The sequence below is a fragment of the Onychostruthus taczanowskii genome, unplaced genomic scaffold (genome assembly GCF_017590055.1).
Source record: "Onychostruthus taczanowskii isolate IOZ18803 unplaced genomic scaffold, ASM1759005v1 scaffold52, whole genome shotgun sequence".
NCBI classification, from domain to species: Eukaryota; Metazoa; Chordata; class Aves; order Passeriformes; family Passeridae; genus Onychostruthus; species Onychostruthus taczanowskii.
This window is the reverse complement of record NW_024502791.1, coordinates 4,661,221-4,688,778: the sequence shown is the minus strand read 5'-3', so window position 1 is coordinate 4,688,778 and position 27,558 is coordinate 4,661,221. Positions and strand designations below refer to the sequence as shown.

Sequence of the window (27,558 nt, the reverse complement as noted above, 5' to 3'; positions counted from 1 at the left end):
CCCAAATAATTTTTTTAATTCCTTTTAATAGCCAAAGTTGTAGGAAGTAACTTGCTCATCACCAAGAGCAGCACCACAGGAACAGCAGCATCTGCAATCAAGCCAGTTAATGAAGGTGCCCGTCCCTGCCTCTCCTCCACCTGACTGCCTGCCAAGGCAGATTTCATTCCTCTCCAAGCCTCCCCCATCTGTCCACCACCCAAAGGCTTTTCACCAAAAATATACAAAAAAAAAAAGAGGTTAAAAACCTGAATGCTCAATATGCCTGTCCCTTTGAGATCTTCTGGGAAACATGCTTGGACACTTTTGCCTAGACTGACCTTCCTGCATCATTAAAATATATATTACCACATTTAATTTAGGAACATGCAAAACCACCACAGTATGTTTATCCAACACAGACTGTTGTGTCCTAAGGCAAAAATTTCTAAGTAATATACATATTTTTGAAATCCCTTAAGTCGTTTAAATGAAAGTAACAGCCACAAGAGAGCGCTACCAGCAAAGGATTCAGTCACAGGGAGAAATCAGACTTTAAGCTAGTCAGTGTAATAAAAAAATAAAGGCTGTGGTTATGCAGTCTTATTTGCACATCTAAAAGGTGACATCAGACATTTAATTGCTATAGCTGTGATCTTCAGAAGTCAGGAAATATTCTGGATGTCTCCATTTTTGAAGGTGGAATTTGAGATAGAGCATTGACTCTCTGTTTCAAAGGGAGATTAGTCAACAGTTTCTGGATTTTTTGCGCCTTTAAAATGACCCACTCCAACAACTGAAATTAACAGCTTTTCTAGTATTACCAGTTTTTTTCCTGAATGTTTGTAGCTGACTAAAACTCAATGCAATGAGTTAAAACAACAAAACTGAGGCCTTGTTGTTGTTTATGATCTCTATGTACTGAGTATCTGAATACCCTGTACTCCCTTCTAACTTATCTTTTCAAGAAAAGTGCCAACAAATTATAACAACAAAGTCAACCTATTTTTCTGGAAGCAGCAAATGGAACTGCAGCACTTTTGTCTACGCAAAACAGAAGGAGTTCCTGTTTTTGCAATTTCAGCTTCTAGTATCTTATCATAAAAGGAAATGACTTCCAAAAAGTAGCCCCAGAAAAGAAGTGACCTAGAACTTAAAAACAATAAAATAAAAATATAAACACATGCTTAACCTACGGACTTCTAGGGGGAAGGAGAGGCTCCAAAAGAGAAAGCAGTAATGAAAGCAACCTATTAATATTAAGATATTCTTACAATGGCAAATTGAACCAGTATTTTGACAGACAAGTTATTGACAGAATTCTATTACATGGGTATCTGTAGAAATCCCTAAAATTTTCGCAAAGCAGCATATTCTACCTTAAATGCCCATTCTCACATACCAAAATTCACACAAACATCTACACAATCGCCTTTTGCCTTGCTGTTAATCACGGCAAGACCTACAGGGCCTGTAGCACTGCTCTTTGTTTTCTCCTCCCATGTATCAGGTAACCAGCTGGTCTGACCTCCCATTTGGCAGTCATCCTGCACCTGAAAAATGCAGCAAACAGCAACACCACACTACACCCAACAGAGACTCTTCCAATGGAAGCCATGCTGGAAGGAGTATGACTTTGTCACAGCACAGCAGCTCCTTTCCTATCCCATGCTATAATAAATTGCATTTCACATAAAAATACACTAAAGAGACCTGCGAAATGCTCTGCTCTGTCTGTGAAAATAAATAAACGCAAGTAAGTTATCAACCCTAGTGCTCTTAAAGACTTCAGTCATTAACTTGAAGAAATCAGGATTTCACCATCACAGTTTGCTCAGGTTTTCCTTGTTCCTCAGCCCAACTGTATAGCTTTGAGCAGGATGGAACAGCAATTTCATTTATAAATAAGATATGCACTGTCAACAAAGAGGTATTAATTTGTATGAGGTATAACATCATAAATCTTCCTGCCTGCTGAATTCACAATAGACTACCACGATAAAGCTCTCATATTCTGGAACTGTTTTTCCCTGCTCTGCCTTGGGGAACTGGAGACACATGTGAATGTCTGAGATAAAAGTATTGCTTTTGGGATTTATGGTATATTGTATAAGCTACATAAATATTTTTCCCTCATCCTTAGTTTTTGCACATTCTACTACCTTTTGATGGCTCCTGATGTCACCTTCTTCCCTCAGTTTTTACCATAATTTATCAGAATTCCTCAGAAGCATAATAGAACATTTTTAATGAGTATTTATCATTGGGAAACATCTGAAGTGCTTTACACATTGAATAAATTGGTTCTGGCAGGATTTATTTTCAAGTATCTTGGAAATTATCATGCCATGTAAAGTGCTAAAGAAATTAACCTTGAAGGTAAATATAAAAGAAGCATTATTCACCAGTAACACTGAAGAAAAACACAGCCTCTGACAGGACCAATGCTAACAGCAGCAACAGGAGTCCAAACGAGGGGGTTTCGGTTGTCTTACCATGGCTGAGGTGAAGGAGCAGGAAGCAGAGCAGCCTTCAGACACATTCCCTCCTGCCATCTTTGCCCAGGATGGGCAGAGTGAATGCCAGAGCAGCACACGGCTGCCTGTGCCAGCCCAAAATGCTGCCTTCAGCAAGAAGGAACTTGCCACATCCTTGGGGCACACAGCCACAGAAACCCTGGTGCTGCTTGTGGTCAGAAACAACAGGTGTGTTTTGCCTCCCAGCCACTCACCACAATAAGCTTACCTTTCAATAGCCATCCCAAATGACTTGAGGTTCCTCAGAAACCACATTCCAAAATACTAGTCTTTCTACACAGCTGTGGTTGTTTTCCCACACCCATTTCAGCTGTAATTTACCTCACCACGTCCAAGGTGACCCAAAAACAGGAATGGGGAAAGGGAATTCCTCTTCCCAGGGCATTTCAGGAGACAGCCCAGTCCTACTTCGTCTCCATCTTGGTTAAAACATTATAGCCACATGATGCAAATTACAGAGCTTCCACAAAGAACTGTGCCACAAGCTGGTATGGCTAAGGTTTTACCTGAGAAAGCTATTTTGCTCTGACATGACCTATGTCAGACCAGTTGCCATCCCCCAGAGTGCTTTCTTCCCCATCACATGCTAGCCCTGGTTCAGCTGCCCACCTGCTGTCAAGGCTGCTCCATGAGCCAGATCAAAGAACTGACAACTGGTTTTGATTACAACCCATCAGAAATTTTCCCAAACTTCAGCTTTTGTCATTCTGTCCTTCCTCTGCACTCAGCATCAAGTTGGCCTATAAAAGGGCTGTATAACTCAGCAGTGTGGCAGCTGTGACTGTGCCAGACTCTTTTGCCAGGTGATCCAATATTATGCAGATTCAGTAGAATCAACCATAAAATACCCTGAGTTTCTTGTGCAAGAGATAAGATGCAAATTTCTTCAGTTATTCAGTAACTAAATCTGTAACACACTTGCATTCCTGCCCTTCTTTGAAGTGGTCACATTTCTGAAGTCAAGGGCTGGATTCAGAAAATATTTTAAAACTTCTTTATAATCTTCTCAAATTGAAAGGTGTTACATGTAGTTGTTTGAGCAAGTAGAATATGGTAGATACTTGATGCTGAAACATGCAAATGCCAAGCTCTTCAACTTGTCAATCATTTAATCCTCAGGATGAGAAATAGGTAAACTAAAATAAAATTTTCACAAGGAGAAAACTGCAGCACACTGAAATAGAAGCATTATTCCTTCTCTCTTGAAATTGGACATGTACATCTCAACATCCTTGACTAGTGTTAAAAAACCCAACACTCTTAAGTGTTTAAAAGCAGTCCCAAACAATTATTTCAAAACATATAGAACATACACAAAAGCATGCCTTCAACATGCAAAGATCATCTCTGACATAAAAAAATTATTCATTTGGTCTTTAATGGATGGGTTTATAATTCTGTTTCAGTCAGGAGTCTGAAGATATCTATAGTATTATTGAACACAAAAAAATTGTCTGTGTGGGCATGCAAAAGTATTATGTGAAATGATTAAGTCTACAGATCCCCAAAGTTTAGAAAGCTCACTTGTTTTCCTCTGTCTCACCCAAAGGGCTACGTATTAGAGTTTCCAAGAAAATTCACAAGTGGAAGGCAGTTTTCAGAATAACTCCAATGTACCACCTTGTAAAAAGCTATGGTTAGATCCTGTAAGCACTTGTATACTTTTTTTATCTTCAGTCATGTGAGTGCTCTTATTAAATTGGATGAGACTACTCATGCTCAAAATTAACCATTCTGACAAGTGCATGCATGATTGAAGGAAAAAACCCACTACTAAAATCCAGTCATGACTCACCAGCTGCTACCGTTTGATGGATATCCCATTCCACAAAAAAGCTATGTTGCCCAATTTTGGTAATTACTAAAAAAAACTGAATAGCACTGGCAATAGTAACCTTTTGAATAAGCATATTCAAATTACAGAATATTCCTTTTACCTACAAGGAAATGTCTATGGCCTTCGTAGTAGCCCAACCAACTGATCTAACAGAGTTGCCTTGGTAAAATATTGTGACATCTGTTGTCATTTTGGCTTTTTGTTATTTAAGCTTTACAGGGCAAATTTTTTAGATTTGCAAAGAAATAAATTACGGATGTTGCCACAAAACAAAAACATGTCAGTCATGACATTAGTATTTGAGAGAAGCCTGACAGCTGTATAAGACAAACATCCAAAATCATAAGACAACAACTTGCTCTTTGAAACCAGGGACAATACACCACCAGCTGGAGAACTAAAGCTTACAATAACCTCAAGCATCCATCAGTGTGCCATTAATAGCATTAATCAAATCCTGTTAATGTAACCAAGAAGCAGGTGAGGTGGGCAGAAAATTAGGAAATAAAAGTACTTTTTAGATGTACAACCCCACCAAAAAGGCAGTTGGCATGGGAAATATCCTGGGTGGTATTGCTAATGTTACAGCAAAGGGAATGTGGATGCACACTGTTAATGTGTTGGGTTAAGTGACTGCAACGCAACAAGGAAAAATGGTTCTCATCAGGACTTCCCTAAGGTGTAATCTGCTGAAAATATAAGATGGAAGTGCATGTTCCTGCTTTTGTCATGTCCATTCCCCTTCCATCAGTAGTGCAGGATTACACAGTCGAAGGACGAAGAGCACAGTGGAGACCCAGCCAGCCTTGTGCTTGCCCATGGAAAAGTTGGAAGGCAAACCTGAGCAGGGGACTCCAAATGAGCTGGTCTACTCTGTGTGCCCCAGCTGAGTGGGTATGTACAGGGTGGTTTATTTGGCAGATGCTCCATTAAACATTCTTTCACAGAAAGATCCTGCTGGGATTACTAGACACTCCTTAAAGCATAGGACATCCTCCGCAAAGTTCTCCTGAGCTGGGCCTGGAGGTGCTGTGCAGTTTGCATGATGTGCCATGTTTGTGCCCGTCTGGTTCCTGCCACCCCACTGTGAGCCATGGTACCTCACTGGCAACAGCAAAGGGGAAAAAGAGGTGCCCTAGCCTGGTCATGCTGTGTCACATATCCTGAAACATGTGGCTTACTCCCCTCTCCATCACCAGGCCTGGCTGGGAGCAGTGTATGTGTCCATACCTGACACACATTTACACCTGCCCATCCTGCTGAGAGCAAAAGACGAGGCCCACAGCAGTGCACTAACCCACTTCTCAAGTGAATTTGCAAAGTGGGAGTTTAAAAGTGCCCAGCCCTTCCACCAGCTGTAGTCCCACAGAAATGTTCAAGCCTTGCACTTGAAAGCTGTATGTGTCTGTTACAAATCCCCACTGCCAAAGATCTGCAGCAGCACATCCTGTTACACAGCTGTCAGTTCCAATAAACATGGGTGGCAAGGGGCTATCACACCTGCCCACTTCTTACAGCAGTGGTACATCTATGCAGCTACAGCCCTGAAAAGCCCTATTACAGTTTCTTATATGTTTCCAAAGTCTGGTTGAAAATACAGGAATTAAAAATTTTTTTTTAAATAAATCCATTCTTGCTCAGTTAAGGCCAAGGTCAGCCTTTAAAAGGGAGGAATTATGGCTACTGGGCAACAAGAGAGAAACCACTGCTATTTGTTTTGCCATAACAAACCCCTGTTCCAGAAGAAATGAAATCTAATTGAAAGACAAATTAGATTTCACTTATAATCAACAGTGGTCTCCACAAGTTCATTTGGTTTATTGAGCAATGCTTAACCGTAACCATAGACAAAACAGTATACTAAATGTTTAAAAGTAATTTAGTATACATGTTATTTTGCAGATTGTTTCCTATACCATTTTGGTATCTATGAAAATAGAAGTATCAAGGCCAAACACAGGTAAGAGAAAAATTCACAGTCCTCCATCTCTATTTCATAATTGTACAGAAAAAAAAATCCCTCCATTTTCCAAGTCATCTCACAAATTGATATTCTCAAGTTTCACAGTATTTGTGCAGCCACAAGGAGCCATGAAGCACAGAGAGCTACTCCACAGGTCATAAATAGGTAAGACGAGGTCTCCTTGCTAAGTTACACAAAACTCATTACAGAAAGGTCACTGGTGGTGTTTAGCAGGTTTCTGCTCAGACTGTGATAAATTTCAGTGATCTCCCAACTGAATGTTGCAAATGATTGTCAAGACTTTTATTCACAGATTTCTGCTCAGGTCTCAGGTGTCTGAAACAGTACTGTACAATCTTGGAGCCCTCAAGACATGAATTAAAAATTCCTTCTTCTGTGCTTTAATTAAGAGTTGACTGTCTTCATGAAGTGCCATGCAAATACAGATAACTCTAACTTTCCATGTCTAGGTGTTTATAGCACAAGTATCTTGAAAGTAATTTTCCTTGTTATGATTTTGCACAGTAATGTCAGCATTCATACTACGCTTTCCATGACAAGTGTGTTCGCTCCCGCTCTTTCCCTTTCCTTTAACAAGGGAATTCCTCAGCATTGCAAAAAGAGCTTGAACTTTGACAACAAGAAGGCACAACACCAAAATGCTACAGAAAAGAAAAAACCCAACGAGTCCTCATATGCATACAGCGTGGCCAAATTCCAGAACTTTAGAGCTTGTTGTCAGACACTGGCAGTACCTGCAGAGCTTGCCAAGTTGAATGAGTTCCACCTTGTCATCACCAGCAGACCCTGTGGAAAAGAGGCTGCTCCTTCCCTCGCTCACCCATTTCAACTGCTGCTAACAGGGGACTCAAGCAGCCAAGAGGACAACCCATGTAACTTCTTAGGGTGACTCCCAGAGGTGAAAATCTCACCCTGCCTTTAATAAATAACACAAGAAAGCCTCACCTATGTGCCATTTTTTAACAGTTTAACGTGTGTCAGAATGCATAGTGAAAAATCACTCTTACTACGGATTTGTAATACATGCTTATGTCTAGCACGAGCAAAAGAGTGAAGATGGTACGTAATGGAAGGAATTTAAGTTAAGAAATAGACACAAAATAATTAAAGTACACAGAATATGGCAATCACCTCAACATTCAGTATCAACCCTCGGACCAATTTCATTTGTACGCAGATATGGACACCATTTCCAAACAAAAGAAATTCTCATGTAATTCCTGTAAGAAATGTCCTAAACACAGACTGATTGCCCTTTTCCTAGGAAAGGAAATTACTCTGTACTACACTGAAGAACTAGCATGCAATAAAGATGTACTGTTTCTACAAATTCACTTGAGAAGATAACATGAAGCCTCCTGAATCCTATTTTAATCAGGACTGAATGTACACTGCACTTGTTCTACCATCAATATATGTAAGCCACATATTGTCATGTTTGTTGTTGAGCCAGTTGCACAGTCCTGATTTGGTGTAGACCACAACTATGCAATGCTTCCAGAAAATACAGCAAAGTATATATGCTGATAGCCAACACATTTATGGTATTTGGCACTACAGACAGTTTTACCAGAAGCCAGTGTTATGTTCCCTCTGTGAGTCAAAAATCATATTCTTCAAAAACAGCAGGTAAATATAATTTTTTGGAAGCCAGCTACCACTGCAGAAAATCTAAGACCCTTAAGAAATCTTTGTCACAGACACAAAGTAATTGTTGTGAATGAAACACATTACTCTCACTAAAACATTTTCCCTTGGTCTTCCAAGGTTGTACCCTTCCCTGTAGGTACATCAGACTTCTAAACAGACAATAGCATGTCCTACTATTTCCTACATACAGTTAGATCAACATAGGATCAGGCTGTGGCTCTATTGCTTTGAGGAGAAATTTCCTAGGGATACACTTCTCAGCAGTGGCAAATAAAATGTGATTTTCCTCGATTATACTGACATCTATTATAATTACACTGACATTATAGCAAGAAAAGTTCTCTTCTTTCCAGAAGAATTTTGTTAAGAAGTAATTTTTTCATAACATAATAGACTTTTAGAAGTCTGCTTTTCACTTGGATCAGTATACAAATAGGTAAGACAAACAACCCCAAGGAAAAATGTTTTCCACATAAAATCTAGGTCTTGGCTATGCACATTAACTTTCACAGACAGCAAGAGCAACATGATTAAAACAAAGATGCTCTTAAGCTTCAGGATTGAGTTGAACTTCAAACCTTCTGTCTATTTTGCGCTTCAGATTATCATACTGACACCATAGAGAATAAAATGTTAAACCAATGCTATAGAGAGCCATCACAGTGTTAGACAAAGGACACAGGGCAAGCAGACAAAAAGATGCCAAAATGACTTCCAGATCACTATTTCATCTATTTCTACAATGAAAGGAAATTGTAGGACTGTTCCCAGTCTCTCCAGGGAACAGTAAGTGTGCATCTAAAAATGTAACACTAACTGTGATCTAATAATGCTACAATAGCCATTTGCAGATTGCTGCAATTGATGAAAATGCAGACTACCTCTGAAAAGTGATGGTCCTACCCAGCTGAAAACCTACTTAAGTAATTTTGTAGTCTGATCAGTTCCCTGATCCAATTCAATCCAAACCTGCAGGAGTGCTCACACAAAGACTAAACAACTTGTCTGCTTAAACACACAGCTGTTTAAAGTACTTATAAAAATTCAGCCTAAGATTTAGGGCAAACAAAATAAAACTAATACTGTTGTTCAAACCATAACTTCTGAAAGAAAGCATGCAACAAGACTTTTACAAAAACTTGTATCATTTCAACTTCCAACAGGAAAAGTTATTTCAGCACAGTGACAGCAGTGCATGAGAACAAGCTGGCCAAGAATAAAACAAGACTGGAAGTTAAAAGGTTTTTGACCATCAAAGGACTGATGTCCTAAGGCAACTTTCCAAGAGAAAGAGCAAAGTTGAAAAACCAAGACAAAAGCCCCAGCTAGTTTCATTCAGTAAGTTTTATGAAATTTTATCTAATATTATGCAGGCTTGTCAATGACCCAAAGGGCTAGTGCCTCATTTGGAAGCAATGGAAGTTCTTAATGAATTTCAGATAATAATGTTTTCTCTAACAACAGCCACTGTTTCAGCCTCTTGGCTGGACCAGCTGGCTTGTTTTTGACCATTGCACACATGCTAAGTAAGGAAAAAGGGGAGGGATGATAAGGGACTGATGAAAATCCACCCGTTTTGCACTGAAGTGCTCAAGGGCATGTACACCAATGGGGCTCTGCTGACTGCAGAGAATGGCCACAAATCCCCAGCAGCAAATCAGCATTTGATTAACTGTTGCAAAGTTCTCCAAAATCACATGCATGAAGTGACTCGTAGGATAAACAATGCTGAAAGAGACCTTTAAAAGATCCAGTCCAACTGTCCATGCAGCACTACCATGGTAACCCCTAAACCACTAAAACATAACACCCAGCACCAGATCCAGGTGCCTCCAACACCAGGGAGTGCCTCCACCACCTCCCTGGGCAACCTATTCCAATGCCTAACCACCTGATTGGTGAAAATTTTTTTTCTACTATCTAATCTGATTTTCCCATCTTAAGGCCATTTACTCTGGTCCTCTCACTGCTGTCATAGTAGAAGAAAATGACCCCACGTCGCTGCAACCTTTCAGATGGTAGTAGAGAGCCATGTGGTATAAGTAACAAAAATGACACAGCTGTGCCCTTCATGAGGGTATTTCTGCACCAAACCTGCTGCATTTCCAGAGATAGATCAGAATTCACAGACTGTAAACAAATCACTGTCATAAAACTGAAAAGCACCAAGAGAGGGAATCTTCCTGCTCGATCTGAAGCTTTTCTTGGTAATGAGACTTGCTGTCTTGGCAGATTCTTCAGTGTCTATAGAACTTCTTAACCCTGAAGTTCTCCCTTTCTCTGACAGGAACAACTGATGTAATCTCTGCCAGCAATTGCTTTTACTGGAATAGCCAGCGCAAGTTGGAACTGCTGAACATCAACATGATTTATGGTAGTTGTGAATATATTTTATTTTGCATTTATTAGCTCCAATGCTACAAAAATTTGGTGATAGCTTCTGGAAGTAGCTATTGTTGAGGATATAAACTATCAGCTGTGAAAGTGCTCCAGGTTCCCATAACTCGTTCTATCAAAATACCTTCTTAAAACCAAAGGTGAAAAGCACACGTTTGTACCTCCTTTACCTATCAGTGCTATTTCACACAAGATTGTCCTTCTTTGAGACAGCCTCAGTCATTTATGGACTGGATCATCACACCTGTCAAGCTCAAGTTCTTGGCATTTTCTGTGTTGCATCAAAATTCCTTTTTGATTCTAACAAATTCTCACATGAAAGACTGGCTTGTATAATTTGATAAAAGTAATTAACTGGAAAGTTCTGATACACAAGAGTAGGAAGTTACCAACAATGATCGTGTTGTTTAGATTTCTTGGCTGGAATTTTCTTCAGCAATTACAAGATTTAGCTACTTTAACATTGGTTCACTTCTGTCAAAAATATTTTATGAAAATTATTTTTAATTCAAGTTAGCAAAAGTTGTGTGAACATAAAAGTCACAAGCCAAAATGTCAAAAAGTTTTCATACCAAAAATGTGATCTGTTTTGATAAACTGCTTCACTTTTCCCCTTCACTAATAACCAACTGAAAGTACTCTATACAAACCACTTATGAAATGCTTGAGACCTCAAATACTTTCAGAGTGGGTAAATGCTTTTCCAAAAGCTTTCCATGTAATCCATTCCTCACAGCACAACTGGCCCGCATGGCAGATGCCCTAGAGAGCATTGCCAGTGTCTGCACACGGAAGGCAGGGAAGCAGGGCTGACAGCCCTGCAGTGCTCTGGGCACTGCCCCTCAGGAGGACAGCGGCAGTGTCCTGGCTCATCACGTCACAACAGCACTCACAGAACACACTGCCTTGGGTTTTGCGCCAATCAGTAGGCTGCCTCTCTCCACATTTCTTCCATAAAGGATCTGTGTTTAAGGACGAGTTGAACACCACATAATATGCACATTAATAATAGTGAATGAAAGTCATTAACTTGCCAAGTCTTGGCAAATTTAGTTGCTCAGTAGCTTACAGGCTGAAATGCATTTGTTGTTCCAGCTGATGACACAAGCTTACCTTTTCACTACGAGCTTCAGTGTCTTGTGTGAACCTTTCACCAGACAGATTGCTTCTTGTCGGAAGCCAGACAGGCCCACATCATTGATGCCAACAATTTCATCCCCAGCCAGTAACTTGTCCACAGCTGCAGCTTTGCTTCCATCTTCTATCTGGGGGGTGAAAAAAAGTGTGTAAAAAATGGTAGAATTATACAGGTTGCATAAGACCACATTTGAAATAAACTAATGAGCTTTCAATACTGGCTTCAACAAAAATTAATACAATAATTAAGTGCTTAACATAATTAAGAAGCACTTAATTTAAATTTAAAAATCACTACAAAGAAATAGTAATTATACAGAGACAATTAGAATACGAAAGAAACAGAAGAGAGGAAATCTCCTGAGAAAGCTAGAAAGCCTGAAGGAAATCTGGGAATATAAGGAAGAACTTCTTTGCTGTGCATGCACTGGAACAGGTTGCCCAGAGATATTGTGGAGCCTCCTTTCACTGGAGATTTCAAGAACTGTCTGGATGCAAATCTGTGCTCTGGGATGACCCTGCTTGAGCAGGGAGGATGTACCAGATGATCCACTGTGGTCCCTTCCAACTTGTTCCAATCTGTGATTCTGTGAAAAGCATCTGTCATCTTGACCTCTGCTCAATACACAACATGTAATCATACTTGCAAATAGAGCTTTGGGCAGGCATCTAAAAATCTGCTTCTCTAGAGAAGGCAGCCAATAATATTAACCATTTTGTCAATAATATTAACACACAGCCAACTCCAAAGATCTGGCATGCAATGAAATCCCAAAATATTGCTTAACAGGCTAGTCTAGAAAACAAAGGTACTTCCATCAGGACCAGCATTTAGGAAAATAACTGAAGAAATTTACCATCCATACAGCTAATTAACAGCTCTGGCTTAAACACACAGTGATACTAAGGGAAATTCACTGGAAGATTATTTTGCTGCCACAGGCAATTCTCGAATGCATTCAATTTTTGTACAACTGTTCGTAACATGTAGCAAAAACACAAGATAAATTAAAGATTCAGGCTTTTGTAATTCCCACCCTAGAAAGCTAAAACCCCCACATTAAAAGTTACTAATTTTCAAAATTTAAAACAAATCTCACAAGCTTGATCAGACAGATTAACAAGTATCAAGAGTTTGAACTGATTTCAAACAGTGATTACAAGGATGTTATGAGGTTATGCAAGGAGAAAATTAGAAGGCCCAAAACCTTCTAGAAGGCCCTAACCAGCTAGATTTAGAAGGCCCTAAACCAGCTAGAATTATAAAACCCTAAACCAGCTAGAACTTAATCTAGATACTGCTGTAAAAGACAATCAAGTATTTTTATAAATACATAAGCAAGAAATGGAGGGCTAAGGAAAATCGTTATCCTTCACTGGATGTGTGGGGACCATCCCTCTACAAGATGGGGCACTTTGGTACATGGTTTAGTGGTGGACTGAGCAGAACTAGGTTAACAGCTGGAGTCTATGATCCTAAAGCTATTTTCCAAACGAAAGAAGTCTATGATTCTAAGTATAGCTGCAGGTATTGAACACTTTGCAATTCAATTCCTTGGCTTTCTAGTTTCTTCCTATCTCCTTTGCTGTCAACACAGCCTCTGGCTTCTGAGTTGCTTGGCTTCATGAGCTATGTATTTAATTTTATTGCTCCCTCACTTGCTCATAATCCATATCCCACATCTTCCTATACATTTGACAGTTCATCTTCAAAGACTTTAATTTATGTCTTCATTATATTTTACACTGACTACAGTATGTGAGTCCCACATTATCAAATGTCATCAAATTTACAAAGAGCAATTCCTTGTAATCACCCCAACTGCAGACAGCTTCATAAAGTACTGCCATCTTCTGAGAAAGTCAATCAGCAATGAGATAAATCCAGAGGAAAATAACTTCATGAATTCTGAAGCTCACAGTACAAGTTTTAGAGTCCAGCAACAAAAATATAAATTAAATAAGCTAATAAAAAAAGTAATATCGCTTGATGAAAGTACTTTAGGATGATCTCATAGAGCACTTAATCTTATTGCAGGCACATAAAAGCTCTTTTTACGTAAGTTCATGATAGATGTTCTTAAAAATCTTCAGGCCTGTAAACCTAAGCCAAAAAGAACACCATGAAAAATGCTTAGCCTCATATCCCATTCTAAAACACTCATTATTAATAGCAATCAAGAAACTTCTTTTACAGAACTTCTTATCTTAAGAAAACCCCAGATAATTAAAGACAGAGCAAGTTTCTACATCCCCATACATCTAGTTTTCAAGTTATGACCTGTCCTCTGACCTGTTCACATATCCTCTGAGCATCAAGAATTTACCAGAATACCAAATTATCATTGCAAATCTTCACTTAGGTTGGAAACAAGGGAGTTGCAGTGGAAATTGCTTAGATGTAAGTAAAGATTTCAGTTCAGAGATGTCAAGTGTAGAGCACCTGCCACATAAGGGACACTGAAATCAGGCTGAGCAGAACAAGAGAACAGGCAGCCTGGGACACATCTGAAGCCCAAGTAGGTTAGAAAAGTGGCACAAAAACATTAAGGAAAGTCAGAGCTTAATCACTAGAATTGCTGGAGGAAGGTCATGGTGGGGGGTGGAGGCTGGGATGGGACACACATGGCAGGGGCAGAGAGGGAAAGTATCTCGGAGGACACTTTAAATTCCAAATGTAGATGACAAACCATTTAAACCATTTCAGCCCTTATGCTCCAAGCAAGGCACCCAAACATAATGACAAGGCTAAGACACTTTTTGGCCGCAAAACACTTTTTGTCGGTAAAAAAAAAAAAAAAAAAAAAGGGGGGGGGGGGGGGGGGGGGGCGGCAAAAATCTGTCTCCTAGGATTTGAAGGAATGTTCATTGTTCTCAGTAAGCATGTTTGTTTTTTCTTCAGGCTGGCAATGCACTGACAGCAGGGAGTATTCAGTTACCCCCTCTGAGTTTTAATTTCATCAGGGAAACTACACATTCCACACAAAGCAAGCTTTCCAAAGAGACTCTGGCTGTCCAAAACAATATTCATAAAAAAAACCCTCACAAAGTATTTAAAAATACTATTTAATCGAAACCTAAACACAAAGCTGAAGCCATCCTCATGAAAACTTCAAGTGGCTTTAAGATCTTATCTTCAGATCACTACAGGTAGTGAGAATAAAAACTACACATCCATTCACAGCAGAAGTCTTTTCAAGCTGAATAAATTTGAATATAAACCTTTCATACTCAAATCCCCACATGGCTGTACAGATATGATTCTACTTGACAACACACTTTTAAGTGAAAATGGGAAAGTTAGACAGGAAGAACAGTTTCTTCTGTTTCTCCTTCCTTTAGTCATAACAAGTAAAAACATTAGGCTTTGCACACATATAAAGAAACACAGCCAAAAATATTCATGAGGAAAAGGCCTCTTCAAATATACTGCTTTATTAACCTGCCTTTGAGCAAAACTGGACAATACCATTCCAGTTTCTACTTTAGGTTTTCTTCTGTTTTATTAGTTTTAACACTTATTGTCTTTATTTATTCACCCACTGAGTAACTTTTCATCTCATCAGGCCTTAACTAGAAGTGTGAATACCAACCAAACAACATAAACATTTTAGAACTAGCAAATATATTCCAAAACGTCATTGCTTGTCACACCTCAACCACAAAGGTATTTCACTCACCATCTTCAGAGTCAGCTGTGCTATGCTGCGTTTGGGATTCAAGCCCAATTTTTAAGACTGAAGCCTGTCATCAGAACCTAGCATCAATTTCTTTTAGGATTTCAGGTGTCCAGAAAAGCTAGGTCAATAGCTGGAAATAAAGCCTTGAAAATGCACAGGGAGGTATTAAAATGTCTTTCAAGACATCTTAAAGTCAGAAAGAAGAGATCTGCCTCAGTCTCTTCTGAGATCTCTCAGAGATCTTCTCTCTCTGAGATCTTCTCAGATCTCTCAGCTGGTAGAGCTGGCAAATACGACTGGATGTAACCTAGCAGGAACTGAACTCCCATAAGCACACACATCTTTGTATTTTTATAGCAATAGCAGGAAACAAAAGACATAAAAGAAAAACTATCAACACCTTATTTGCTTATAAAGAACAGGCATAAGCATTCAACAAACATAGTTACACAGCTTATCTTGAATGAGCAAGGGTTCTAGAAATGCCCTCAAACCATGCTTTTGTTATGTACTAAAAAGTCATACCCTCATACTGTGCTAAATTAACAAGTGTAAACATGTTTACTTCCTACCCTTAGCAGTGATGTTGGTATGCTACCAAAGAAAGTGTTTCCAAAGGAGATGAAAAGGATGTTTGTTGACCAAAAGCATCTGCTTAGACAGTCTCCATCTCACCCTGCTGTCCCTGATGACCTCCCTGCAGCCAAGAGTAAAAGCAAACTTTGGGATCTGTGCACCAGGAAGGATTGTGAGTGCAGACTTTGCCATCATAACAGTATCTACATTAACTGTCACATCTGCCCAATTTTATTTTTGCTTTTATCACATCCACAAAACAGGAAGAAACACTGATTCAAAATGTAGATATGAGGATTTTAAAAAATTGTTGAAAAAAACAACATACATGTAAATCTAGTATGTGAAATTCTTCTTGTAAAAAGATAGAGCCTTGAAACATGGAGAAAATGTCTAATAGCCAGACGCACAAACATATTCAAAGGATACTTACAAGTCTGTATTCCCCCTGTTGGTAATAAACAGAAAGGGAAAAATAAAGACCTATCTTTCTAGCTTTGAAGTGCTGCAGTTTTGATGGGGAGCACCAATTCTAGCATGTGACCCCTTCATTTCTGTGTTCATCAGGTCCAATACTTTACTTAAAATACCCACATTCCTCTATAGGCACCTGTATAAACAAGGAGCAGACAGGTTGAGGAAATGCTGTGTCATATGAGAGATCTAGTTTTGTTTACAAAGCCAACAGTTTCTTGTCCACACTCTCTTTGGACAGGGTGGGAGACGGGATGGAAACCCAAACCCACAGACAAACACAGGAAAAAACACAACCACTTATCAGCATTCTGCTATCAGCTGTGATAAACTATTCTATCATAATTCATTTCTTGTACAGCCAAGAAATGTTTCCCTGGTTGTTTGTATTATGAGTATCTAATACAGTTTTTCCACAAACCTTACAATCTTTGCAGAAGATCTTCAGAACAAATAAAATGTGAAAAGTGTCAATTATTTTGATTTGCAAAGAGTTAAACGAGAAAAATCTCTACAGTTCAAGCCTGGCATTTGTGTAACTTTAAGGAATGAACAGAAAAATAACAGATCTGACCTAACTCCAGCTATACATTCTGCAAATGCATTCTTGAGTGGCAAAGACTGCATTCACCAGCAACACCCATGGCTCAAACTGAGGCAGGATAAAAAAGGAGTGCAAACTCCAGCAGGACCTAACTGGTCCAAAGACAATGGGTGTGTGTGTATATGCAAGGCAGCACACACAGGCATGCATACACTAGAAGCTGAGCAAGACTAATGCATTTGACTTTACACTCCTATACATCCTTCCCACTCCACATGGACTTTGAAAGAGACTGTTGGAAGGACACCTGGAAGGGAAGAAACTCCAGCCCCATTTTACAGAGGGGCTCAGAAGCATATATGGAAACAAGGCTCAAAACAATGCAGCATGGCTGCAACAAAGCAAGGAATTTCACACAAACCTTCACATTAATGGAGGGTACCTGTAACCCTGAACCACCTCCTTCCACAGACCACAGGTTAAATAATCAGCATTAATTACTCAACATGAACTTTAAACTTCACCATATAAAAAAACCCCAACTTTATGATGAGCTACTAACTTGCAAACTCTGTGCCTATGCAATACAATCCAGTACTATTAACTTGGCAATTGCTCTACTTCAATCAGGCAGGTGGGTGTCTGCTGCACTTGGTGACACTCTAACTCAGCACAGAAGCCAGAACTTTCCCTTTGCCTGGCATCATAAATTCACACCCCACAGCCATTGTCCATATCTGCTCTTCCTGAGATTATCTTTAAACATTACAGCAAACAACATGAAATTTTAGGAATGCTTAGTCCAGGGCAATGTATTTCCCTAACAACAATTTCTTTCTTCCCTAGACCCAAGAGAAACAGTTCATGGTCACTGTCACAAAACCACTGAACAAGCAGAGAAATCCCCCTTGCCCAGCTGCTCTTTCAAAGTGTTCCCCATTGTGCTGCACAGATCCTGAGCTGGCAGAAGCCCTCCCTTCTGACAAGTGATCCTTAAAAATCAAAATGGAAACATTTTTTAAAGGGTAGAGTCGAGTAACAAGACATAGTCTATCACAGCCAAATTGGTTGTTATTTAGAGTATTTAAATATTTGCATATTTACCCAGTCATCTTTTCCTTTCTTTGTTGTTTTTTGCTTGAAAAAAAGAGTAATATTTTGAAAGTTGGTACAGTTCCTTAAGTATTTATTCAGTTTTCACAACGGTGTCCATGCCACCGTTTTGACAAAGGGCTGCTGTCACTTCCAATAGAACAGGCCATTTTTGTGGGGATTTATTACAGCTGTAAAAACTGACTCCAGGCTGAAGACTAACTTCAGAGCTCTTCATGCCAGAAATGTTTAAGAAGTATGGTAATACATCCACCACTTCCCTTTTTAACAATTCATATATAAACTGATTAATATTTTAGTTCAACCTACATTCAAAACAATACCTACCATAAGCCTGTGAGAAAATATTTCCAATTACAAATCATCAGTCACTATTTCTAAAGAGGTTACTGTTATTATATCTGCCTCTTTACACAGGGCTGTTATGGACTAAAAACCGATTAAAGTATTTGAAGTAAAAAATTTATATGAAACTTTCCCCCAAGAAACTAATGATAACAATTTCCAGATGAAAAGTATCAGGAAGAGAAATTTCCCGTAGATTTGTAGGTTTTAAAAAACTGAATGACAGACGTTTACTTTTGAACGGGTTTTTTTCCAAGGAATTCCATTGTTTCAGCAACAGAAGTTGGAAACTTTTCATCACTTTTCATTTCTGCTAGAAATAAATTAATAATGATTTTAAAAAACCCAACAAAAACCCAGAACCCATAAACCCCCAGAAACCCTTAATGTTTGGAAAGCATAGAGCTAATGTATTAAAAAAAAATAAGTAGGGCTGCTGAGTGTCAAGTACCTAGCTGGTCTTTTGCCATTAGTGCCTAAGCTTTACTAGTTATATTTTACAGCTTCTAAATAATATTAGCACATATGCCAGGGCAGCACGCCTGCATATATTCCACATCTACAAAGCAACTGAATACAGACAAACTGTAGTCTTTGGAAATCTTTCTATGCAAGAGCTCCTCTAGGGCAGCACAAGACCCTCAGGGAAGCTTCTCAGCTCTTACAGTCCCGACAGCCCTAAACCGGCACCCAGGCCAGAGCAAAGCCAAAACACACCCAGCTTACCTGGAGTAAGAATAACGCCAAGACAAGAGTGGAAAAAATTAAAGTCAGTGAAGATTCTGGATGCAGGGGTGATGGCAGAAGCCTGTTTGTAGTGTTGATCCTGAAACGAAACAACTCCAGCGCTGTCCCTCCCTCACACTAAAGTAACACTTCCAAAGCATAGCTTAAATTTGAGGTTTTTTTCATAGCACATCAACATCTAAACACCTTCCTACTGCTGTTTGGTACAGCATTCATTTAGACAATCTGTACACAACTTAATCAAAAATTACTGAGAAATAACTACCATTTACTTTCAGCCATGAGTTTGGTTTTGCATTTTACAGAAACTACTGGCACATCCAGCCCAGAGGGACCCATCTGTAGTCACAGACGCCTTACACTGTTTTGAAACATTTTGCTATATATATATTTTTTTTTTTACCTTCCAAATGACAAAATCATCTGTATAAGAATGGAGTGAATAATTGTGCTATGAAAAGAAACTGCCAGCTGGCCAAAAGAGAACTGCTTTCTCTAGATGTAGTCTATTTATTCTAACAACCTCCTAGCAGAGAAGGGTTTGATAGGGTTGGATTATAAATATTTATTTGCCCAAGTTTACTGATGTATGACTATATATATATAGGCTGTTTATGTATGCAATCTGTGCAGTTAACATTAAGCATTTTTATAGGTCTACGTTTTTGTACTTTCAGCTATTACGAACAATGATAAGAATGGTTTATAAAGAGGTTATGCCTAGAAACAACTTGTATTTTATCTCTTCAAACTGATAACAGGAACAGACTTCCAAGAGGAAAAATATGACCTGACAAAGTAATCTTTCTGATCATAAGGTTCAAAGTTTTTTACCTTGCAACTATCATACGCTTTCAACAACACTGGTTTATCTTTCTGCCTTCCTGTCCATCCCAGGAAAATAATGTCATCGTTTCCCAATGTGCCCTTGACTAAACAGACTGAATGCAATCCAACAGCCTACAAAACCACCGCATGATGAGGGAAAGGGCAGGAGTTACTGACAAATCAAATTTAAAAAAACCCTGAATGTGTCTGTATGATTGTAGATAGGACTGTGCATTACTTAAAAAAGGAAAAGACCAGCTTCGTCAACTCGCAGTTTGTTTGTAAAGGACTTCAACAGGTCTGAGAGACAGATATCAAAGACCTAGTGGATGGCAACAGTATACTTACCAAAAATAAATTTAAATTTATTTTATTCAGTCTATCGGCCTAAACGTGACCTTCTACAAAAATTTAAGTTGCATTTATGCCTATGTCTACAGATTGCTGTGGTTAAAAAAAAAAAAAGCTACACTTTTAGACACAGGTAGCACTGATTAAGACCCAGCAACAGAAAAAAAACTGCTTCACTGTGTGTTAGTTTCAAAAAGCACTATGATGGGCCTGCCAAAACCCACAGGAATTTTACAGAGTGTTAGGTTTCTATTTTAAATACTTTCTCTTGAAGCATTTTTAACAGAATGCTTATCTTGACTAACTCATACCATTATTTGGTTTTAATCACAGCTGCTGTTTGGGACCCTCACAGCACAAATGCTCAGTTCTGAGAGAGATAATACAACATTTCCCAATAATTCTTGTAATTACATTCCTGAAAATGTGATTTTATTCCAAAAGTAAAAGTTATTTGTAATAGTTACTGCAGAAGCATTTAAGAACCCATTATGTAGTGAACAGAACATAACATTACACATCTAAACAAAAATCTAGCCAACTGTGAGAATGACCTGCTCTCATAATAACTGATAGCAATTTCTTCAGTAAGATTTCTCTGCTTTGCAAAATTATTCAACTTTAAAGAAAAAAGAGGCTCAGTAAGGCACTGAATTTTAAAGTATGTCTTTGTTGATTCCCTCAACCACTCCTCTGCAAAGAAAACAAACAAAAGACTTCAAAAGAAGGGTCAGGCTCCTCCTAAAATTTGAGTGCTTTAAACTTGAACAACAGATTTTGTTCTTTACATTAACTTTTGATCTCTGTTCAGAATTGATATGCACATTCACAGAGTATCCAAATTACAAACTGAAGCCATCCTCTTCCACCGTCTTCCTCAACAATTCAAATATTTAAAGCAAAGTTCAAAGAAGAAGACACATTTATCCCTTCCTCCCCCACCCCAGGGCTACAATAGTCAACAAAGCCTAAAGTTATCTTGATTCACCTTTCTATAATTTATACAACCCCGTTTACTCTAAGTATGTATACTTCAAACTGAATAGATGCAGATATCTGCTCCCACTGTATGAAAGCCATGCTTCTGCTGTGCACTCTGCACACCATTTCAATTCTCCATTCTTAGAGCAATAGAAACTCGGAAGCAAGTGGGATGACCCTCAAGAAAAAAAAAGGCATACTATTACAGAAACAAAAAAGGTCTGGGTAACCTTGCCCTCAGTTTGTCTTCTGTTCTTGTTTATTACTGTCTCAGTAAAGGAAGAGAGCTTCCCTCACTTCACTTTGACCCAGAAGTCAAACTTGAAGAAGCAAACACTAAATACAGCATTGAATATACTTTTTTAGGGCAGGAACTGCAAAGTAATTGCCCCTAAAATTACCAAACACAGTTCGCAAAGCAAGTTGCCAAGGACTGTCTGGCAGTTTCTAATTGCTGAGGTCCACTTTTGCCAGCTTGCAGTATCTGAGCTGCCCGGTACAATCAGACAGGGGCTGATTTTCTGGAGACACACTGCTCATACAATCAAGGTAAATCTCTCATGATGCTCCAGTAATAAAAAGAGCACATCAATAAAAAAACACCAGCATTTTATGCAGTTTATTGACAAGATGGAATAGTCCTCATCCGCCTTCCTAAGGCACACACTTGACTGAGCAGGGCTGAAACACTCATGCAGTTAGAGTCAAGCACGAATATCTTAAGTCTGTTCTAAGTTAGGAACTTGAAAAAAAGTAAAATTCAGTTCTGTGGAGAGGAACTAATCCATAGCAATTCACACCCCAGGCATCAGTCTCTTTATGGCTTCCCTGCCATTTTTCCCCTAGCCATCAGTACTGTTATCATATATTTCAGATCTACCAAAAAACCAAAACCAACCAAGCAAAGTCAACAACAATAAAAAAAAAAGGCTAACAAAACTCTCTCCCCCAGCAAACCCAAGATTTTCTTTAAAAGAAATTTTCTTTTTTTCTAAACAAACCTAGATGTTCATAATTTCAAATTCTTCATTTTGTGTAGTTTATTCTATGGACCATTCCTTAAAACCTCATTACTTTATATCATCACAGAACATTAGAAGAAATTCCTTCCTCATGAAAAATTTACCATAGAAATTAGACATGCAACCATTTTTGGCATCTCTGTGAGTATCCTGCCACCTTTTCTCTATGTCAGAGGCTTAATTCTTCCTAGGATTAATGAGAGATAATTAACCAATTAAAATAATTCTACTGGATCAGTGACAAAGGTTATTTTTTCTTAAGAAATTATAGGATTGTGCTGTGAATTATCAATTAATGCACTAAAACCAGCATGGATTGTAAATTTACACAAATAGAAGCTTCAAAAAGCTGCATGGATTTAACAGTAAATTATAACATAGCGCTCAAGAATTCTTATATTCTGAAGTCAGAGTATGCTTGCTACTCCAAAGGGACATTTTCCCAATTGGCTTTACTTTGCAGGCCTTTTTTCAAAAGCTTTATTGTATTACACATGCTACTGGCCTAATTTAGCTCTAGGAGCAGGCACATTACTTCAAAGACTTTAAAAAATTAAGACATATCCAAACATTACTCACACAATTAGCTGCTTTTCCCAATTAAAAAATGTGTATTTAACGATGACAAAACTACTCAGTTTGACAAATATCTGTATTTGTTTGGCAAAAGTATCTGTCATCTGTGCAGATGCACTTATTAAAAGACACATTCTGCTCAGGCAGCACAATTCATAACTTCACTGCACAGCACTCACTCAAGTATGAGTGGAATTTTGGGAAAAACATCTGTACGATAATTCTTGCAGCACAGGAGAAAATTTATAATTACACTTTATTTTCTGACGTTGGTGGTGGGACCACTGTATGTGCACACAAGCATCATACAGAGAGCTTCTTGTCCCCCACTGCTGCCCATGCCAGTAAACACGACCGCTTCTCGGAGCGTGTATTCCAGCAGCATGCAACCACACTCATGAAAAATTCATGTCTGAGCACACCAGTTTAGGATGTCAGTGTTGGCAGGGGGTTGAATGTTCAAATACCACATTGCACAGGAGTCTTTGTACTTGCTCATCTTGATAACTGACAGATGATTAAAGACTGCCTTTAAGTCAGTAAAAACACCAGAGAAACAATCTATTTTATTTATGTGATAAAAATTTAAATCACATACTATATTACATCGTATGCAACAACAGTGACATACTGAAAAATTTTGTTTGAGCTGCATTTAAATTATCTCCAAATTCAGTAATTTTTAAACTCTAAATTGTAGGAAAACCTTTTAATAAAATTTTATCTATCATGGTAAAAGAAAGTTGAAGGTCTGACTAAAGCAGCAACTGGAGAGCCTTCTGCTGACTCTCCCCTCTGAATTAACCTGGGAGAATCTGGACTGTTTCTCTGTACAGATGTTCATATTGGGATACTTCTTTAAATAGCTCCCTGCTTAACAAGGAGGTTTCTGGATTACCTATTTCAAGCACTTAATTACTATAAAACTGCATATCCACTCTATGAGCTAAACATCAGACACTGTAATGACCAATCTGTAAACCTCTGGAGCTTTTTGTTTAGTTAGCTATGGACCTGAAGATCAGTTAGTTATTTTGAAGTACGTGTCCAATCTCAGCCCCTGAAGATGAATCTTGCTATCTTTACTAATAACTCTAACACTCCTTTTAACTTGTAAAATAAATGGTATTCCTAAAAGTATACTTGGAGGTTTTGTTTTTATTTGCTTGCTTTTAATATTAAAAGAGTGTATTATTACTAAATATCATCATTAAGGATTATTGAGATTAAGAATGTATTGCAAGTCTTTTACTAAGCAGGTCAGTCAGTACAAGTCCACTGTTTTTATTAGACAGCTACTCCTATACTTCCTGTGTTGCTGTTTTTTTCTTTACCTCAACAACAGCTAAGCACCACAAGAAGCCTGAATTCCCATGTCTCAGTTCCTCCTGCTTATGTTCATCTCTTGTTTCAGAAACAAGGGTCTGTACCTTCACAAGCACTTGAAAAGCAGTATACAGATGCACATGAAGCTGACAGGAATTTGGAGGAAAGTTGCACTAGTGTTCGTGAATTTTTCTTGTCTGATAGAGGTATAGATGTACCTTTTGGGAGCCCATCCCAAAACTCTCAGCTTCCTCCCTCTAAACTGAACAGCACTCTTAATTTCTAGTGAACTGTGGAGAACAACACATTCACTCTTGCCAAGATAGAAGAAGGCAGAGATGGGCTAGCAATAGTCTATTTAAGTTGGTCTGTGTCTACACCACACAGCAAGATATTAGCAGCTGTGATGTTGTGCTGATGTGAGCCGAGGTTGATACCTCTTGAGCCACTCAAGACAGGGAAGAACTGCAGCTTTTTACATTGGGGAGTTTCCGGAGTATGAGTAAGACTGAAGTGCAGGAAGTTAGATAACTCTGCAGCAAAAGACCTAAAATTGCCATTTCATTATTTGAGGAAAGCTGCGGAGACTTCTGCTGCGTTGACATATTTTCTGAGCTGCGTGAAGTAACTCTAAGTAAAAACATTTCATGAAGATCTCTCAAGTGCATGGACACTACCAGTTAAAGCAAGCATGGGGTAGCTGCTAGACAGTACCTCTTCCTTCCTTTCTTCTCTAAGCCACTGGCTTATGCTCCTGTACAGCATAGGCAGGAATTTTCTTACTTTGAAATATTAGCAAGTTACTTGGAGAGACAGGTTGGCTACATACAATGTTTTAGAGCTACAACAGATCCATAACTGTTATCAGTCATAGGCTTTTTCCTTGTTTGGGCATCATCCAATTTAAGTTTACAGATAAAATTTCACTTCATTTTCCATATGGTTATCCAAACCACAAGTTTCTCTCTTGCATTCATAGTTCTCATTTCAAATGTAAATCCCTTTCTCTTCCCTCCTTTATCAGTTATCTACTAGAATTTTTATTTGTATTTCAAGATCATTTCAAAATTTGAATTAACTTTCTGAAAGTACTGTCTTTTTAGTACATAATCTTTGAATTCTTCAGTTTTACCATTCCTATTTTAGAAGGTTTTTGGTATGGTATGGTGATTCTTCCATGAAATTTAAAGTCTGTGATCCAAAGAAGTATCCACACACTAATTTTAGAATACTGTTGTACTACATTTCATATTGGAACTGTGATATTTCCTATTTATCAGCAAGGCACAAAGTGCAATAAAAACTTTTAGATGGGAGAGTTTTTTAATTGATAAAGGCCAATGAAGCACTTTTGGGGTCCAATACACAGCTATGTTGTCTAGAAACTTTGTGGGACTAAGACAGGAATTCTGTACGAAGAGTATTCGCTCTCCTTTGGAAGTTCACCCTCTCAGTGCTACCTGGCAGAGCCACTAGAGTGGCATTAAATGCTACTCATTTTCCCAATTCATTACTTCACTGTAAGCAAATCTCCAGTGGATTACACAGAGCATAAACTCTGTTGGACATGGTAAGTTCTCTACAGTGATCTTCTAAAGATACAGGACCAGACAGTGTGCTGCCACAGAGCCAGCTGTATCATCTGGGGTCACAGCTACAGCTTGCTCAGTATAAATTTTCCAAGAGCTTAGCACAAAACAGTGAACAAACTACTAAATTAGTGTATTTAATAATGCTACAATGTACTCACTAAAATGGCTTAAAGCTGTAAAAGTGTAATTTTAAGTTTTCCACAAACAGGAAACTAAGACTCAAACCTGGATAAAAATATTACCTCTTACACTCTACACCAAATGTGCATTTACAGGATTCTTAAAGTGCCTGTCAAGTGCAAGCAAGGAAAAACTGGCTAACTTTAACAAATTGTGCAACTTGTGATAAGGAATACAATACTACTTCACCTGATGGAGTTATTAATTGGTAATGCTTTCCCCCACGCTGGTATTATGTTGCACCTCTGCCTTTCACCATTCCTTTTGCAAAAGGAACACATTTTTTTCTTCAGGATGATAATCTAGATTAGGATGCAATATAATCAGCCTCTTAATTATACATATGCAGAAGGAGCACAACAGTTGCTCTGCTCATCAAGAGGATTTAAAGATGTAAGCAGCACAGGGCCAGAAAAAAACCCCATTCATTTAGAAAATTAGTCTTCTACCAGAATAGAGAAGTAAAAAAAGACTTCTCATTTGCTGATATAAAAATCATACTTAGACTTATCAGCACAAACTCAGTGCAAAATGAAACTAATAGGAAAAGTCACTTTTTAGTCAATTTCAACATTACAGATATTTTCAATACAGTAAATGATACATTTAAAAAGCACCTTTAAGGTAACTTCATTTTGCAACATGTCATATTCTCAAGAACACAGTGGAAGAAGTTATTTAACTCCAAAACCCTAACAGTCAGCTTCCTTTCACAGAGTAGCATCACCCGTAACCTACAACACTATGAGCTGTTCCGGAAGTTAGTTTTTCAATTTAATAAGAAAAAAAGAAAAAAAGGGAAATAGAATGCTAAATAAAAATTTTTCCTTATCTGACAGTTCTCTTTTGCTTTTATGTTGCCCCGATACCAAAGGCAGAAAAACGAAGTGCCAATTCCATCACTCAATGTACAATTCAAAGCAGTCTCCTGGCACTGGAGCAGACAGCAAAGCTGAACTGGCCCAAGTGAGAGGCCATGGTGAGCTTTGGTGGCCTGGCCACAGCCACCTCCCTGGCAGAGCTCCTGCCCAGCGCCATGGGGCCAAGGGGAGGCTGCCCCGAGGTCCCTCAGAAGGCGGGTGCCCAGCGCCATGGGGCCAAGGGGAGGCTGCCCCGAGGTCCCTCAGAAGGCGGGTGCCCAGCGCCATGGGGCCAAGGGGAGGCTGCCCCGAGGTCCCTCAGAAGGCAGGTGCTTCCTGGGCTGTGCTCCCGCCTGTGCAGGCAGGCCCTGAGCAGGGGGACAAACGCAGCCTTGTGCCACCCTGAGGGCTCCCACACCATCCCACCCCAGCCACTCCCCTGTGAAACACTCGGCTCTAGTGTCAGGAAATTACAATGTAGAAAAATTAAAGAACTTATAAGGTCGCAGTTTTTCTCTTTCACCTTAAAATAAAGACCCTTCCCTTTGCTTTCAAGCATAGAGTTTCTACACTGGACTGTTACTCTGCGCATTACTGAATATTACCTTTATCTAAAATATCTCAAGTATAAATTGCACTGAAATATTTACAGCATTGCAATCCTAATAGTGTTGAAATGGTTTTTTTTTGTGTCAGCTTATCAAATATAAGCTCTGGGGGGAGAAGTTACAATGTATAAAATTTGAGTTAGGTATTCTCTCTGTTGGTTTGCAGTTGACAAGTTTATCTTAGTTTGTACTGGCTGTGCATTGTTTGCCAAGAATCATATCCCAGAGGCTAAA

General features: G+C 38.8%; 1 protein-coding gene across 2 annotated transcripts in view; it reads right to left on the bottom strand.

Moving 5' to 3' along the window:
- SHROOM2 (shroom family member 2) overlaps nucleotides 1-27,558 on the bottom strand; it is a 117,548-nt gene that overhangs the window by 59,337 nt on the left and 30,653 nt on the right. For both annotated transcript variants that reach the window (XM_041416556.1, XM_041416557.1), the window contains exon 2: nucleotides 11,498-11,649. In XM_041416556.1, coding sequence (XP_041272490.1) covers nucleotides 11,498-11,649 — 152 coding nt within the window. The remainder of the gene's footprint in view (nucleotides 1-11,497; nucleotides 11,650-27,558) is intronic.